General features: G+C 44.3%; 1 protein-coding gene across 4 annotated transcripts in view; it reads left to right on the top strand.

The window, feature by feature from the left end:
- Window positions 1–16,932, top strand: part of washc5 (WASH complex subunit 5) — a 205,763-nt gene that overhangs the window by 22,840 nt on the left and 165,991 nt on the right. For all 4 annotated transcript variants that reach the window (XM_072268302.1, XM_072268303.1, XM_072268304.1 and 1 more), the window contains 3 exons: window positions 1,718–1,870; window positions 3,263–3,376; window positions 4,807–4,978. In XM_072268302.1, the coding sequence (XP_072124403.1) occupies window positions 1,718–1,870; window positions 3,263–3,376; window positions 4,807–4,978 (439 nt within the window). The remainder of the gene's footprint in view (window positions 1–1,717; window positions 1,871–3,262; window positions 3,377–4,806; window positions 4,979–16,932) is intronic.

The following is a 16,932-nucleotide window of genomic DNA, read 5'->3' as shown; positions in this document are numbered from 1 at the left end:
ACCTCTTTCACCTCAGATGGTTAAAGAAGTTTGATATGGGCCCCCAAATTCCAAGAACTTTCTAGAAGGGCACAACTGAGAGCATCCTGACTGGCTGCATCACTGCCTGGTATGGGAACTGTACCTCTCTTAATCTCATTCCTCCAAGATGCAGCACAGAGCGTCATAGGAAGTCATTCTTGCCTGTGGCCATCAAACTTTACAACTCCTCCCTTGGAGGGTCAGACACTGTCAGCCAATAGGCTGGTCCTGGACTTATTTCATAATTTACTGGCATAATTTACATAGTACTATTTAACTATTTATGGTTCTATTACTATTTACTATTTATGGTGCAACTGTAACGAAAACCAATTTCCCCCGGGATCAATAAAGTATGACTATGACTATAATCACAGGATTCTGCAGAGGATGGTGCACATTTACAAAGACAGGTGTGTAAGAAAGGGCCCTAAGGATCATTGGGGACCTGAATCACCCCAACCACAATCTATTCCAGCTGCTACCATCTGGGAAACGGTACCACAGCATAAAAGCCAGGACCAACAGGCTTTTTCCACCAGGCCATTAGACTAATTAACTCATGCTATTTTCAGTGTACTCTATATTGCAATGACTGTTCTATTTAGTATAAATTATTATAAATTACTATGATTGCACATTGCATATTTAGACAGATGTAATGTAAAGATTTTTACTCATGTATGCAAAGGATGTAAGAAATAACGTCAATTCAATTTTATATCTTGTAGTCTTGCATAATCTGTTACTAAACATCGCCCATGTGATGTTTGTTCAATTATGTATAACTCAAAAAGTTTCAGAGCCATGGCACTGATTTAGAAGGCCATATATTGTTCCTTTAAAATTCAGGAGCCCATGACCCCTTGCTTAATGTTACTGGTCCATAGCATAAAAATGGTTGGGAAGCTCTGCCTTAGACAATACACTTTTCAACATTATCTAATTGGGTAACACAAGCCTCAACCATCGAAGGTTAATGTTGTATTTCTTTAGGCAATATCTCTTTGACAGGTGAGATTAAAAAATTATTGCAGTTAGTGGAGATCTGAAGTTAAAAACTGGAAATGCTAGAAATGGCTGGAATCGAGAGAACAATAAATGTTGGTTAACTGGGGAAAGGTGGCAGAACCGTTTCTACTGGGAGAGATGGCGGTTTGGGTTAAGACCCATCAATATTGTTTAGTGAAATTGAGAGAATATTACTTTGTGCTTCTGTTCTTTACCTCATGTTGTACTCACTTATCCAGTCATTAATCAATCGTAGAGAGGCACTCTTTAAGTGGCTATCAATCTCACTGCTTATATTTCCTTAATATTGTTTGAGCTCAATTTGGAATCCACTTCAGCTAGTTGGTAATGTTCTACAGACCTGCCATCTTTGTATCAGTGTAAATCAGCTGTTCCCCACATACATATTGAATTGTAATCTTGGAGCTGTGCAGGGGGCATTTCCTCTGCCAAATGCTTCTGCTTAAGACTGCATGATTTATTAAATATTCGATGAAGTGAACTCCTCCTGTGATGTGTGTCAGATCATTGGTAATATTAGTAAGGAATAGGAAAGAAACTATAACAACTGATAAAATGGTATTGGTGGCCTACACAGATAGACAAATCAACTTGTGATATTTAAAGTTGATAATCTTTACTCCCAAGGTTTTCCTTCAATGATTTTTGTGTTTTTGGTTGTCAGGTTTCAGCATACCCACTGCCAGAACACCGTAGCACAGCTTTGGCTACTCAAGCTGCTATGCTTTATGTGATCCTCTACTTCGAGCCGCCCACTCTTCACACGCAGCAAGCTAAAATGAGAGAGATTGTGGATAAATACTTTCCAGATAACTGGGTAAGGCAATGTGAGCTATACGATTTGCAACAATTTACCTGTAGACTGGGCTAGCATCAGAATCAGGTTTAGTATCACTGACGTAGGTTGTGAGATTTATTGTTTTGCAGCAGCAGTACAGTGCAATACATAAACTATGCCATAAATTATAATAAATATATTATAAAATCATGTAAGTATTGCAAAAAAAAGGTATGGAGGTAGTGTTCAAGGTTAATTGTCCATTCACAAACCTCTTTAGCCCAACATACTGTATATAGGAGGTATATTTCATTCGGAGTTTAAGGAGACTTGGTATGTCACCAGCACTCTAGCAATTTCTACAGATGGACCATGGAGAGCATTCTAATTGTTTGCATCACCGTCTGGTATGGAGGGGCCACTGCTAAACAACAAATTTCATGACATATGCCACTGATGTTTAACATAATTCTGAAATTTGATGGCAGAGGTGAATAAAGCTAGTTCTAAAAAGTTGAGTGTGGGTCTTCAGCCTCGTATACCACCTGCCTGATGGTAGCAATGTGAAGAGGGCATGTGGTGGATGATGGAATCCTTAATGATGGATGCCACCTTCCTGAGGTATCGCCTTTTGAAGATGTCACTGATGCTGGGGAGGCCACTGGCCATGGTGGAGCTGGTTGAGTCTACAGCCCTCTGCAGAACATGAGCACCAGTTAAAGAGTTCTTCTAAAACATGGGTAACACTAATACAGCAGTTTGTTTTGCAAGTCCTCCTTATGTGACTTCAAGATGTCCCTTGGTGCTTTGTATTTACTCAAGTGTTTTTGATGTTTCAAACATGATGGTGAACATCACGGCCTGATATGGAAACACCAGTGCCCAAGAACGGAAAAACCTGCAACACGTCATGGATATAGCACTGTCCCATCAAAGGAAAAGCCCTTGAGTACAACTTGTGAGTGCTGCTGAAGAAAGCAGCGTCAACCATCAAGGATCCCCACCATCCAGTCCATGCTTTCTTCTCACTGCTGCCATCGGGAAGAAGGTACAGGAGCCCACCAGGTTAAGGAACAGTTACTACCCTACAATCATCAGGCTACTGAACCTGTGTGGTGGATAACTTCATTCACCTCAACTCTGAACTGACTCCACAACCTATGGACTCACTTTCAAGGACTCTATATCTCAAATTCTTAGTTCTGTCTGTCTGTCTGGTTTGTCTTCTTTTACACACTGGCTGTTTGTCAATCTTCGTAATTTTTTATTGTTTCTATTGTATTTCTTTGTTCTACTGTGAATGCCTGCAAGAAAATTAACCTCAGGGTTGTACATGGTGACATATATGTACTTTAATAATAAATTTACTTTGAGCTAGATGAGTGTGCTAAGGCAAGAAATAAGTGTTTGGGTTTCTGTTTCTCCCTTCAGGTAATAAGTATTTACATGGGGATCACTGTCAATCTGATTGAAGCTTGGGAACCATACAAAGCGGCGAAGACAGCTTTGCATTACACACTGGAGCAGGCAAACATCAGGGAACAGGTATGAAGCTCTACCATGTTGTAGTTGATGTGCTTTGTATTCTAATGTTTCCTGTCATGACTTGATTAGACCATAAGACAGGAGCAAAATTAGGCCATTTGGCCCATTGGGTCTGCTCTGCCTTTCCTGGATGGCTGATTTATTATCTCTCTCAACCCCTTTCTCCAGCCTTCTCCCCATAACTTTTGATGCACTGACTAATCAAGAACCTATCAACCTCCGCTTTAGATATACTCAGTGACTTGGTCTCCACAACTGTCCATGGCAATGACTTCCACATGTTCACCACCCTCAGGCTAAAGAAATTCCACCTCATCTGTGTTCTAAAGAGATGTACTATTCTGAGACTGTGCTCCCTGGTTCTAGGCTCCCCCACTATTGGAAATATCCTGTCCACGTCCACTCTATCTAGGCCTTTCAATATTCAATAGTTCTTCACTCATTCTTCTGACCTCCAGTGAGTTCAGGCCTAGAGCCATTAAACAAACGTCCTGTCTCCCTCTTCCCTCTTTTACAGTTCCCCACTCTGGCCCTCCTCTTAACTGTCGTCTTCTCCTCACCTGCCTATTACCTCCCCCTGGTGCCCTTCCTCCTCCCCTTTCTCCCATGGTCCACTCTTCTCTCCTATCAGATTCCTTTTACTCCAGCCCTTTAACTTTTCCACCTATCACCTTGTAGCTTCTTACTTCATCCCCCTTCTTTCACACACCTGGCTTCACCTATCACTTGTCAGCTTGTACTCCTTCCCCTCCCCCAACTTTCTTATTCTGGCTTCTTTCCTCTTCCTTTTCCAGTCACAATGAAGGGTCTCTGCCTGAAGCACCAACTGTTTGTTTATTTCCATAGATACTGCCTGACTGGCTGAGTTCCTCCAGCATTTTGTGTGTGTGTTGCAAAGCAAATGCTCCTCATACATAAGCCCTTTCAATCCCAGGATCGGTTTGTGTAGTCTATAAGTGAGTGGTTAAGTCTGGGGAAGAGTTGATGGGAAAGTGGGGATTGGTTTATAATTGGTGTAAGTGGGTTCATCGTGGTGGGCATAGACAACCATAGACTCTCCTCAGGCCATTAGACTTCTGAACTCTCTGTCGCATCATGTTTGAAGTGTCACTGGATAATTTGTACTGTACCCTATAGTATTTAATTTATGCACCTTTCCTTGTCTATATATGCATGATTCATTTGTAGATTTAATTCTTACTAGGTTATTGTGTGTTGCATATGTGTTAAGTGTACTACTGTGCTTTACATCCTGATTTGGAGAAACATTGTCTTGTTTGGCAGTATCCATGTATGTAGTTAAATAACAAAAACTTGACTTGGTCAGAAGTCATGCTTTCCTGCTGTATGGCTAATGTCATTCCCACTAGCTTCCTCAGTTGGAATGGTTGGTGGTTGCTGCTTGTTTTGATGTGGGGTTTCTTTTCTAGGCTAGTCGATATGGTATGAGCGTTGACAGCCTGCGCCAGCAAGTGCAGCAGTTTCTAAAGGAGGGCTTCTTGAGAGAAGATTATGTGCTGGATCACATTCCTAAACTACTCAACTGCCTGAGGGATTGTAATGTAACCATTCGCTGGCTGATGCTCCACACTGCTGATTTGGGTAGGTGTCAAAGAAAGTACGTTGGGAACTAAATTGATGTTCTGGCACCAGATCAGTCATTAATTTCTGCCAGCTATGCAAGGTCTGACTTGCATTAGTTAAATACAGAAATCTTTCTTTCTCCTTGAAGTTTTGTTTATAAAACAAATGGCCTATGATCGTTTGTTCAAATGTTCAGAGAAATTTGTGACTCTTGGAAGACAACTCTTCTGGTCAAGATGGTGCTGAGGTGCAGTTTCCATTGAGGTTGTGGTTCAGATTTAGTAGTTTTTTATGTTTGTAGGGTTTTAAGGACAGACAAGGGAGTTAGGGGTCAGGGTAGGGCTTAGGAACAAGGATGTAGTGGAGTTAGAGGTTGGGTCATAGTGTAGGAGTTAGCTCTGTGTTTGAAGGCCAGCTATGTGGACTTGTGACAAAGGACATCTGTGGTCAGATCAGCAAGGATAAGGACCTGGAGATCATCCCAGGTCAGCAGGTTGTGGCGGGTTCTGGGATTAGAGTTCCATGTGGGCAGGAAGAATGAGGGCTGGTAAGCAAATTCGGGAGAGGAGCCCATAGTTCAGGGACTGGTGTTTGGGGTTCTCATTCATCGTCATTGGCGAATCCTGGGGTCAAGACCAAAGATTGAATCCTGAAGGTCAATCTGAAGTCCGGGCATCGAGGCTCAATGGCTGGAGCCCTGAGTCTGCGAGTTGGCTGTGGAATTTGGAGACCACCTGAGGCTAGAGATGGATTGTTCTGGAGTTGGAGTACTGTATTTGCACATGGATGGGAGGGAGGGAGAAATAGGGCTTGTTTTGCTGGTGGTGTTCCGCTGGACATGGTGGGCGAGCTATGTTGCCACTGGAATGTGTGGCGATACTGCCACCTCCCCCTCCCCCCCCCTGCACATCCTTGGGTGTGTTGGTTGTTAACGTAAACAACAGTTTTCACTGTGTGTTTCCACGTACACGTGATAAATTAATCTGAGTCTGATTATAAAGTATTGTACATTCTGTGGGATATTCACAGCTGCTGGTGAGTTGTAACCAGATGCTGGGTTCATTGGGCAATCTGATTTCCAATATTGGCTCTCCATTATGGTTTCTTGAAAGTCTGAGCAACCACTTAAGTGGTACAGCCTGGGTTTGGTGAGAGCTCCTGACCCTGTCTTCATGGAAGGAGTCCAAACCGCTGCGTGGATTTGCACATGTGCTGACTTGGTCCCATGTATTTGTGTGTTATTCTGTCATTAAGGATCTCTGCATTTTATTGGTTCAACCCTATTGCTAGGATAGTAGTAGACTGGGGTTGAGAAAGATAATCAATTATCCATGATTGAATGGTAGAGCAGACTAGATGGGCTGAATGGCCTAATTCTGCTCCTTTGTCTTATGGTCTTAAAGCAATCTTTCAAGCATCAACTTCATCCACCATATATATTTACATGTATTAGAAATTTGCTGTGGTGTTGGTGTGACATGCAACAAAAACAACATTCAACAATTCTAAAGAATAGAGAATTAGATAAGATTAAAGAGGTTTAAAGTATGAATATGGAATAAAATGTATAAAAATACCTAAATACTGGCATGTATTTAAAATATAAACAGCATTACTAAAAAGTGGTTTAAAGTGTATACAGTGCAGATAGTTACTGAGGTAATAGAGGGGAGTGGGGTTGGCTAACTAGAATGGTTGATCAAATTAACTGGCTGGGGGAATGATGTGAAGTTTTGGTTTCAGTAGCTCTATATTGCTTTCCAGATGGGAGCTTTTGGAATAGGCAGTTTGTTTGTATGTTTGCTTATTTATTTGGTGATACAGTGCAGAGTTGGTCCTTCTGGCCCTTGGAGCCACACTGCCCCAGCAACCCCACAACCCTGATCAAACCTAACCTAATCACGGGACAATTTGCAATGGTCAGTTAACCTACCTGGTTACATCTTTGGGCTGTGGGAGGAAACCGGAGCACCTGGGGAAAACCCATGTGTTCCATGGGGAGGAAGTACAGGGACTCCTTACAGAACAGCGCTGGAATTGAATCCGAAGTCTGGAACGCCCTGAGTTGTAGTAGTGTCACGCTAACTGCTGTGGTACAGTGGCACCCATTATAGGGTGGACTGTGTTTCTGTAACAAATATGGCAAACTGATGTTTGATGTCTACAGTGTGAGAGCCACCTGTATGTGGATGACTTGTAACTGACTATGGAAGCTTTGTGACTGGTTATCAAACCTATCCTTTGGCCTTAACAGTCACATACTCACAGATACTGATTGCAATATTTCTTATGGTTAAACCTGACCGTTTTCCTCAGGCATAAGTTAGTCAAATGATGTCTCCTTAGAGATACCTCCGAGAGCAGGGTTCCCCAATTAGTTTTCCATAAGGACCAAATTATGTCAAGCGTGCCAAGCCAAGGGCCAAAACGTCCAGGGTTTTTTTTCATTGCGCCAGTAAGTTGTTTTATGGGCAGATGTTGTTGCTATTACCATTATTATTATTTATTATTAGTAGTAGTAGTAGTAGCAGCAGCAGCAGTAATAATTTAGGCCTAGGATTCTCAAAGCCTGTGTTGTGGGTCACACAAGAAAAAGAATGCACTCTTGAAACAAAATAAGTCCAAAACCAACCATTTAATTCTGATTCTAGCTATCACAACTGTCAGCTGTCACATTGAGAACTTATCTGGGACTTAAAATACATGCGCGCGTATATATACACACACACACACACACACACACACACACACACACACACACACACACAAAACATGGTAGTCTTCACCACTTCTGCCTGCTCTGGATCTCTTTATCACTAACTGCCAACGGGACATCAACCGTCTCGACTTCACCACACCTTGTTCCCATTCCAACCTCACTCCTTCGGAACGCTCTGCTCTCCACTCCCTCCACACTAATCCCAACCTTATTATTAAACCCGCCGATAAGGGGGGTGCTGTTGTAGTTTGGCGTACTGACCTCTACCTTGCCGAGGCACAGCGACAACTCGCGGATACCTCCTCTTATTTACCTCTCGATCGTGACCCTACTAAGGAGCACCAGGCCATTCTCCCACACCATCACCGACTTTATCCGCTCAGGGGATCTCCCATCCACTGCTACCAACCTTATAGTTCCCACACCCCGCACTTCCCGTTTCTACCTCCTACCCAAGATCCACAAACCTGCCTGTCCTGGTAGACCTATTGTCTCAGCTTGCTCCTGCCCCACCGAACTCGTTTCCGCATACCTCGACACGGTTTTATCCCCCCTTGTTCAATCCCTTCCTACCTACGTTCGTGACACTTCTCACGCTCTTAAAATTTTCGATGATTTTAAGTTCCCTGGCCCCCACTGCTTTATTTTCACCATGGATGTCCAGTCCCTGTATACTTCCATCCCCCATCAGGAAGGGCTCAAAGCTCTCCAATTCTTTTTGGATTCCAGACCTAATCAGTTCCCCTCTACCACCACTCTGCGCCGTCTAGTGGAATTCAGTCCTTACTCTTAATTTCTCCTTTGCCTCCTGCCACTTCCTCCAAACTAAAGGTGTAGCTATGGGCACCCGCATGGGTCCTAGCTATGCCTGCCTTTTTGTTGGCTTTGTGGAACAATCTATATTCCGTGCCTATTCTGGTATCTGTCCCCCACTTTTCCTTCGCTACATCGACGACTGCATTGGCGCTGCTTCCTGCACGCATGCTGAGCTCGTTGAATTTATTAACTTTGCCTCCAACTTTCACCCTGCCCTCAAGTTCACCTGGTCCATTTCTGACACCTCCCTCCCCTTTCTAGATCTTTCTGTCTCTGTCTCTGGAGACAGCTTATCCACTGATGTCTACTATAAGCCTACTGACTCTCACAGCTATCTGGACTATTCCTCTTCTCACCCTGTCTCTTGCAAAAACGCCATCCCCTTCTCGCAATTCCTCCGTCTCCGCCGCATGTGCTCTCAGGATGAGGCTTTTCATTCCAGGACGAGGGGGATGTCCTCCTTTTTTAAAGAAAGGGGCTTCCCTTCCTCCACCATCAACTCTGCTCTCAAACGCATCTCCCCCATTTCACGCACATCTGCTCTCACTCCATCCCCCCACCACCCCACTAGGAATAGGGTTCCCCTGGTCCTCGCCTACCACCCCACCAGCCTCCGGGTCCAACATATTATTCTCTGTAACTTCCGCCACCTCCAACGGGATCCCACCACTAAGCACATCTTTCCCTCCCCCCGCTTTCCGCAGGGATCGCTCCCTATGCGACTCCCTTGTCCATTCGTCTCCCCCCATCCCTCCCCACTGATCTCCCTGCTGGCACTTATCCTTGTAAGCGGAACAAGTGCTACACATGCCCTTACACTTCCTCCCTTACCACCATTCAGGGCCCCAGACAGTCCTTCCAGGTGAGGCGACACTTCACCTGTGAGTTGGCTGGGGTGATATACTGCGTCCGGTGCTCCCGATGTGGTCTTCTATATATTGGCGAGACCCGACGCAGACTGGGAGACCGCTTTGCTGAATACTTACACTCTGTCCGCCAGAGAAAGCAGGATCTCCCAGTGGCCACACATTTTAATTCCACATCCCATTCCCATTCTGACATGTCTGTCCACACCCTCCTCTACTGTAAAGATGAAGCCACACTCAGGTTGGAAGAACAACACCTTATATTCCATCTGGGTAGCCTCCAAACTGATGGCATGAACATCGACTTCTCAAACATCCGTTAATGCCCCACCTCCCCCTCGTACCCCATCCGTTATTTATTTTTATACACACATTCTTTTTCTCCCCTTTGCCAATCACCTGTCCAGCTCTTGGCTCCATCCCTCCCCCTCCAGTCTTCTCCTATCATTTTGGATCTCCCCCTCCCCCTCCCACTTTCAAATCTCTTACTAGCTCTTCTTTCAGTTAGTCCTGGAAGGGTCTCGGCCTGAAACGTCGACTGTACCTCTTCCTAGAGATGCTGCCTGGCCTGCTGCGTTCACCAGCAACTTTGATGTGTGTTGCTTGAATTTCCAGCATCTGCAGAATTCCTGTTGTTTGAGTCTTCACCACTTCTCTTCCACATGAAGAGTTTTAGTAGTACTGCCTTTTCCACTCTTTCTGTTCTCTCATTTAATCTATTTGTTCTTTTTAATTAAGCTATGTAGCATTTGAAGTATGAAGTGTAGCTATAAATGAAATTATCAGTAATATTGTTGCTATAATATTATTATACCACAATAAGATTGACAAATGGACAAAAAAAATTGATTCACTCACCAATCAGTGAGAGAAGTGACAGCAACAGGATGAGGCAATCCTTCTGATGTTGGGCCTGTATTCTGTTGTGGCAATAGCTGACAATGGCACCGTCTTTAATAGCTCCACAACTGTTTTCTTGATTTTCTCATCATGACTTAAAACTTCGCCAGCCATATCAAGTGCACATGTTTTAATCAACTCGGCATCAGCGAATGGCTTCTTAGCTTTGGCAAGATTCCATGACACATGCAGTGATGCAGCTGTTGCGCTCTCTTGTGCAGATGTTGACGTACAGATAGTAGAAACACAGTGCTTGTATGATGTTACCGTATTTGCAATTTTTTGTTTGCGTTGGTCTGATTTTGCAGGGTAGTTGGCATTAAAACTGGCAGCATGCATAGTGTTCAAGTGCCGCTTTAGATTTTCTGGTTTGCAGACAGCTACGGACTGCGTGCATAGTAAGCAACACACATTAAAGTTGCTGGTGAACGCAGCAGGCCAGGCAGCATCTCTAGGAAGAGGTACAGTTGACGTTTCGGGCCGAGACCCTTCGTCAGGACTAACTGAAGGAAGAGTTAGTAAGAGATTTGAAAGTGGGAGGGGGAGGGGGAGATCCAAAATGATAGGAAAAGACAGGAGGGGGAGGGATGGAGTCAAGAGCTGGACAGGTGATTGACAAAGGGGATATTGGAGGATCATAGAGGCCCAGGGAGAAAGATGGGGTGGGGGGAACAGAAGATGGGCAAGGGGTATAGTCAGAGGGACAGAGGGAGAAAAAGGAGAGTGAGAGAAAGAATGTGTGTATAAAAATAAATAACGGATAGGGTACAAGGGGGAGGGTGGGGCATTAGCGGAAGTTAGAGAAGTCAGTGTTCATGCCATCAGGTTGGAGGCTACCCAGACGGAATATAAGGTGGTGTTCCTCCAACCTGAGCGTGGCTTCATCTTTACAGTAGAGGAGGCCGTGGATAGACATGTCAGAATGGGAATGGGATGTGGAATTAAAATGCATATTAAGCATGTTGGTTTAGTATTGGCATGGTCCGGTAAAATAAAACAAAACCGATCAGTCCAGTCAGATTTGAACTGACTGTTTTCCTTGTCAACTTTCCAGTTTTTCGCGCAAGCCATGTTGTTCTTGGTTTAGGGTCTGTGACTTACTGCTGGTAACAATTCGCTTAGATGACAGATTCGCTTCTTAGTTGACAGGTGGGTAGCTGGTGCGTGCCACTGTCTAGTCGAGGACTGTAGAGAGTGTGCAGTAGGTTGTGCGCTCTATGGGGGCGTAGGTCAAGTGTATGGTGTGGGATGAGGTTATAATAAATTAGAGCAGCGTGCGCTTTATTTACATGTTATGACAGGTACATTCATGTAAGTGCCAGTGGGTCGGTGCGGTCCAGACATTTGGTTCTTGTGGTCCGGACCTGGCCCGCAGTCCGCCTATTGGGGTTGTCTGTCCTAGAGTGAGCAGGGCATTGTTAGGACTGTTTGGTTCGATCCTGATTGGCCGGATCTGAATTGCCTATTCCTGATTGGTTAGTTTGAATTGGCCTTGCTCTGGTTGATTTTCTTTTAAGGACAAATCCTACAACTAGAGCTGTAAAGGAGGAAGAGTGCAAGAAAATCAGAGAAGCATTCAAGAAAAATGGCTACCCTCTCCACATAAACTGAGAAAGTAATGGAATGCAACACAACACCGCCACAAAGACTACCTCCAGACTGAACGGTTATTGTGCCATAGAGTGGTAACTTAACTGAAAAGCTAAGACAAGTTTGCTAAAATATGGTGTCCAGTTAATACCAAGATGTGCAGACTCAATTAGAAAAAGGCTAAGTAAAGTGACACCTAGAAAACCTAAAGAACTGTGCCAGAGAGTTGTGTACTCCATACCTCTATCACCGTGACAAAAAGTATTTATTGGTGAGACTGGAAGGCCATTGAAGACCAGGATAGTAGAACACGAGAGTGCCTTAAAAAATGTGAGAGCAGAACAAAGTGGGATTGCTGAACACTGCCTATCATGCTCATGTAGCCCAAGGTTTGATGAGGCCAATGTCCTTGGCAAGGAAGAGAATGCCTACAAGAGAAAGATAAGGGAATCACGAGAAATGGAGCATGTGGGGACCTAAATGTATGTAGGTTCTAAGAGTGTTGAGTTAGCTCCAGTCTGGGACCACGCATTTCCAAAGAGGGTTTAGTGTAAAAAAATTAACCAATCAGAACAAGGCCAGTTCACACTAACTAATCAGGAATAGACAATTCAGACCCCAGCCAATCGGATTGAGCATTAAGCCCTGTCCATGCCTTGCTCACTTGAGAGGGTGCATAAGGAAGTGTCTCTAGGGGGACTTGTCTTTGGACTAATTTGTGCCTAAGGAAGATGGTTGGGTTTGCCATTGAAATGTTGCAATCAATATCTTTAAGTATGTGACTGTTAAGGCCAAAGGATAGTATGAATAGATGACTTGTAGACATAAAGTTTTGGTTGCAATTCATAAAAATGTTATATAAGTGGAGAGAAGAATATTTACCCATTGAGATATGTGGAACTTGAACCAAGCTTCTTGTTTTGATGAAAAATACATTTATAAGCCAAAAGTAGCAATTTGTTGAATAGTGAAAAGTGCTAATCTGCCTGAGTGTGCACTCAGAGGTTTTTGAGTTCAAGTCTCTCTCCCACAAGAGTAGAGGCCATCATTCTAGTGTTCATTGAGAGAGTAAGTGCTAGACATTGGAACTGCCCTTCTACAGATGAGGCTTCAGGTTGAGGTTCAAGCTGTCACATAAAGGCAGAGCAAGGCTGCTATATTCAAAGTCACAGGCAGTATTGTCCTTCACTCAACATGATTAAAACTGATGCTTTGGTCAGGAGCTTATTGTTAATTCATGCTGATATTTATCTATTTATGCACATTTTATTCCATATCTGTACTTCAACCTCTAACTCAAAAGTGGATTGGGTCTAGCACATCACAGGTAAAGCCCTCCCAATCAATGAGCACGTAGAAATATAGAGAACCTACAGCACAATACAGGCCCTTCGGCCTAGAATGCTGTGCAGAATATGGACTTACTTTAGAAATTACCTAGGGTTACACATAGCCCTTTATTTTCCTAAGCCCATGAAACTATCTAAGACACTCTTAAAATATCCTGTTGTGTCTGCCTCCACCACCATAGCCAGCAGCTCATTCCATGAACTCACCATTCTCTGCATAAAAAAAAAACAAATGCCCATCCTATCTCTGAGAATCTTTTCCAACAGCTTTCCCACTACAGACGTAAGGCTCACTGGTCTATAATTACCCGGACTATCCCTACTACCTTTTTTGAACAAGGGGACAACATTTGCCTCCCTCCAATCCTCCGGTACCATTCCTGTGGACAACGAGGACATAAAGATCCTAGCCAGTGGCTCAGCAATCTCTTCCTTCGCCTTGTGGAGCAGCCTGGGGAATATTCCATCAGGCTCCGGGGACTTGGTGAAGAAATGACAGGTCAACTGATTCAGTGTGCTGCTTGCATGATGTGGGAGGTCAGGGATGTTGACGGTGCCTCTGGCTGCTAGAAATGTGGAAAGTGTGTACCCAGGTTCAGCTCATGAAGGACTGTGTTGAGGCACTGGAGAGGCAACTGGATGACCTCAGGTTCATCCGGGAAACAGATATTTTTCTGGACTGGACCTGCAGCAAGATCATTACACCGAAGATACCGGGAGAGAAGGAGGGCGACGATGAGGAAGGGATGGATGCTTGGAGTACAGGAGACCCCGGGGGATGTGCCTCTTGAAAACAGGTTCACCCTCTTGGAAGCTGTCGGGACAGAAGACCGTGCCAGTCTGAGGGGCGGACGGGTCTGTGAGTCAAAAATTGGCGCTGAAACAAAGCCAAGGAGACAGACGTCAGGCAGAGCCGTGGTAGTAGGGGACTCCATAGTGAGAGGTACAAATGGGGGTTTCTACGGCAACAGGCGGGATTTAAGGATGGTGTGTTGCCTCCCTGGTGCCAGGATCTGGGATATCACGGACCGATTGCAGGGCATCCTCAAGGGAGAAGGTGATCAGCCGGAGGTGGTGGTGCATGTAGGCACAAATGACGTTGGGAAGAAGATGAGAGACATTTTGCAGCGTGACTACAGAGAACTCAGAAGAAGGCTGAAAAGCAGGATCTCCAGGGTGGTTATCTCGGGTTTGCTTCCAGTTCCTTGTGCTGGAGATGACAGGAACAGGGAGATAGGGGATCTGAATGTGTGGCTGAGGAGCTGGTGTGGGAAACAGGGATTTAGATTCTTGGACCATTGGGATCTGTTTTGGGGTAAGGATGAATTGTACAGAAGGGACGGGTTGCACCTTAACAGACGTGGGACCAGTGTTCTGGCAGGCAGGTTTGCCACTGCTACACGGGTGTGTTTAAACTAAGTAGTGGCGGGGAGGGGACGAACTGGAAATATAAGGATGGAGTTAAAGGGAAAGAAAGAATAAGAAAAGTTAAGAAAGACAACAGAATTAAAGGGGCAGAAAGCTCAGGAAGGGATCGGAGAGTATGGCCAAGTGCAATAGGAATCGATGTGAAAGGTGAGGGGAGTAAAAGTATTACTTTAAAAGGATTAAAAGTATTATATATGAATGCACAGAGTATAAGAAATAAAGTGGATGAGCTCTAGGCTCAGTTGGAAATTGCCAAGTATTATGTTGTGGGAATAACAGAGACATGGCTGCAAGAGGACCAGGGCTGGGAAATGAATATTCAGGGATATACATCCTATCGAAAGGACAGACAGGTTGGCAGAGGGGTTGGGGTGGCTCTGTTGGTGAAGAATGAAAATCAGTCACTTGCGAGGGGGGACATAGAATCAGGAGATGTAGAGTCAGTATGGATAGAACTGAGAAACTGTAAGGGCACAAAAGACCCTGATGGGAATTATCTACAGGCCCCCAAACAGTAGCCTGGATATAGGGTGCAAGTTAAATCAAGAGTTAAAATTGGCACGTCGCAAAGGTAATTCTACGGTTGTTATGGGGGATTTCAACATGCAGGTAGACTGGGAAAATCAGGTTGGCAATGGACCCCAAGAAAGGGAGTTTGTGGAGTGCCTCAGAGATGGATTCTTAGAGCAGTTTGTATTAGAGCCTCCCAGGGAGAAGGCAATTCTGGATTTAGTGTTGTGTAATGCCAGATTTGATAAGGGAACTCGAGGTAAAGAAGCCATTAGGAGGTAGTGACCATAATATGATAAGTTTTAATCTACAATTTGAGAGGGAGAAGGGAAGATCAGAAGTGTCATTATTACAGTTGAACAAAGGGGACTATGGACCCATGAGGGAGGAGCTGGCCAAAGTTGACTGGAAAGATACCCTAGCAGGGATGACAGTGGAAACAATGGCAGGAAGTTCTGGGAATAATACAGAAGGTGCAGGATTAGTTCATTCCAAAGAGGAAGAAAGATTCTGAGGGAAGTAAGGGGCGACCGTGGATGACAAGGGAAGTCAAGGACAGTATAAAAATAAAAGAGAGAAAGTATAACATAGCAAGGATGAGTGAGAGGCCAGAGGATTGGGAGACTTTTAAGGAGCAACAGAAGGTAACTAAAAAGGCAATATGGGGGGAACAGATGAGGTACGAAGGCAAGCTAGCCAAGAATATAAAGGAGGATAGTAAAAGCTTCTTTAGGTGTGCGAAGAGGAAAAAATTAGTTAAGACCAAAGTAGGGCCCTTGAAGACAGAAACAGGTGAAATTATTATGGGGAACAAGGAAGTGGCAGACGAGCTGAACAGGTACATTAGGTTCACTAGGGAAGACACAAACAATCTCCCAGATGTAATAGTGGCCAGAGGACCTAGGATAACAGAGGAACTGAAGGAAATTCGCATCAGGCATAAAATGGTGTTGGGTAAACTGATGGGACTGAAGGTTGATAAATCCCTAGGGCCTGATGGTCTGCATCCCAGGGTACTTAAGGAGGTGGCTCTAGAAATCGTGGACGCATCGGTAATCATTTTCCAATGTTCTATAGATTCAGGATCAGTTCCTGCGGATTGGAGGGTCGCTAATGTTATCCCACTTTTTAAGAAAGGAGGGAGAGAGAAAACAGGCAATTATAGACCAGTTAGTCTGACATCAGTGATGGGGAAGATGCTGGAATCAATTATAAAAGATGAAATAGCGGCATATTTGGATAGCAGTGGCAGGATAGGTCTGAGTCAGCATGGATTTACGAAGGGGAAATCATGCTTGACTAATTTTCTGGAATTTTTTGAGAATGTAACTATGAAAATAGACATGGGAAAGCCAGTGGATGCAGTGTACCTGGACTTTCAGAAAGCCTTTGATAAGGTCCCACATGGGAGGTTAGTGTGCAAAATTAGAGCAAATGGTATTGGGGTTAGGGTACTAACATGGATAGAAAATTGGTTGGCAGGCAGGAGACAAAGAGTAGGGATTAACGGGTCCTTTTCAGAATGGCAGGCAGTGACTAGCGGGGTACCACAAGGCTCGGTGCTGGGACCACAGCTGTTTACAATATACATTAATGATTTAGATGAAGGGAGTAAAAGTAACATTAGCAAATTTGCAGATGACACAAAGCTGGGTGGCAGTGTGAAATGTGAGGAGGATGTTATGAGAATGCAGGGTGACTTGGACAGGTTGGGTGAGTGGGCAGATGCATGGCAGATGCAGTTTAATGTGGATAAATGTGAGGTTATCCACTTTGGTGGCAAGAACACCATTC

Source organism: Mobula birostris, chromosome 9 (genome assembly GCF_030028105.1).
Source record: "Mobula birostris isolate sMobBir1 chromosome 9, sMobBir1.hap1, whole genome shotgun sequence".
Taxonomy (NCBI): Eukaryota; Metazoa; Chordata; class Chondrichthyes; order Myliobatiformes; family Myliobatidae; genus Mobula; species Mobula birostris.
This window is presented reverse-complemented; position numbering and strand designations above follow the sequence as displayed.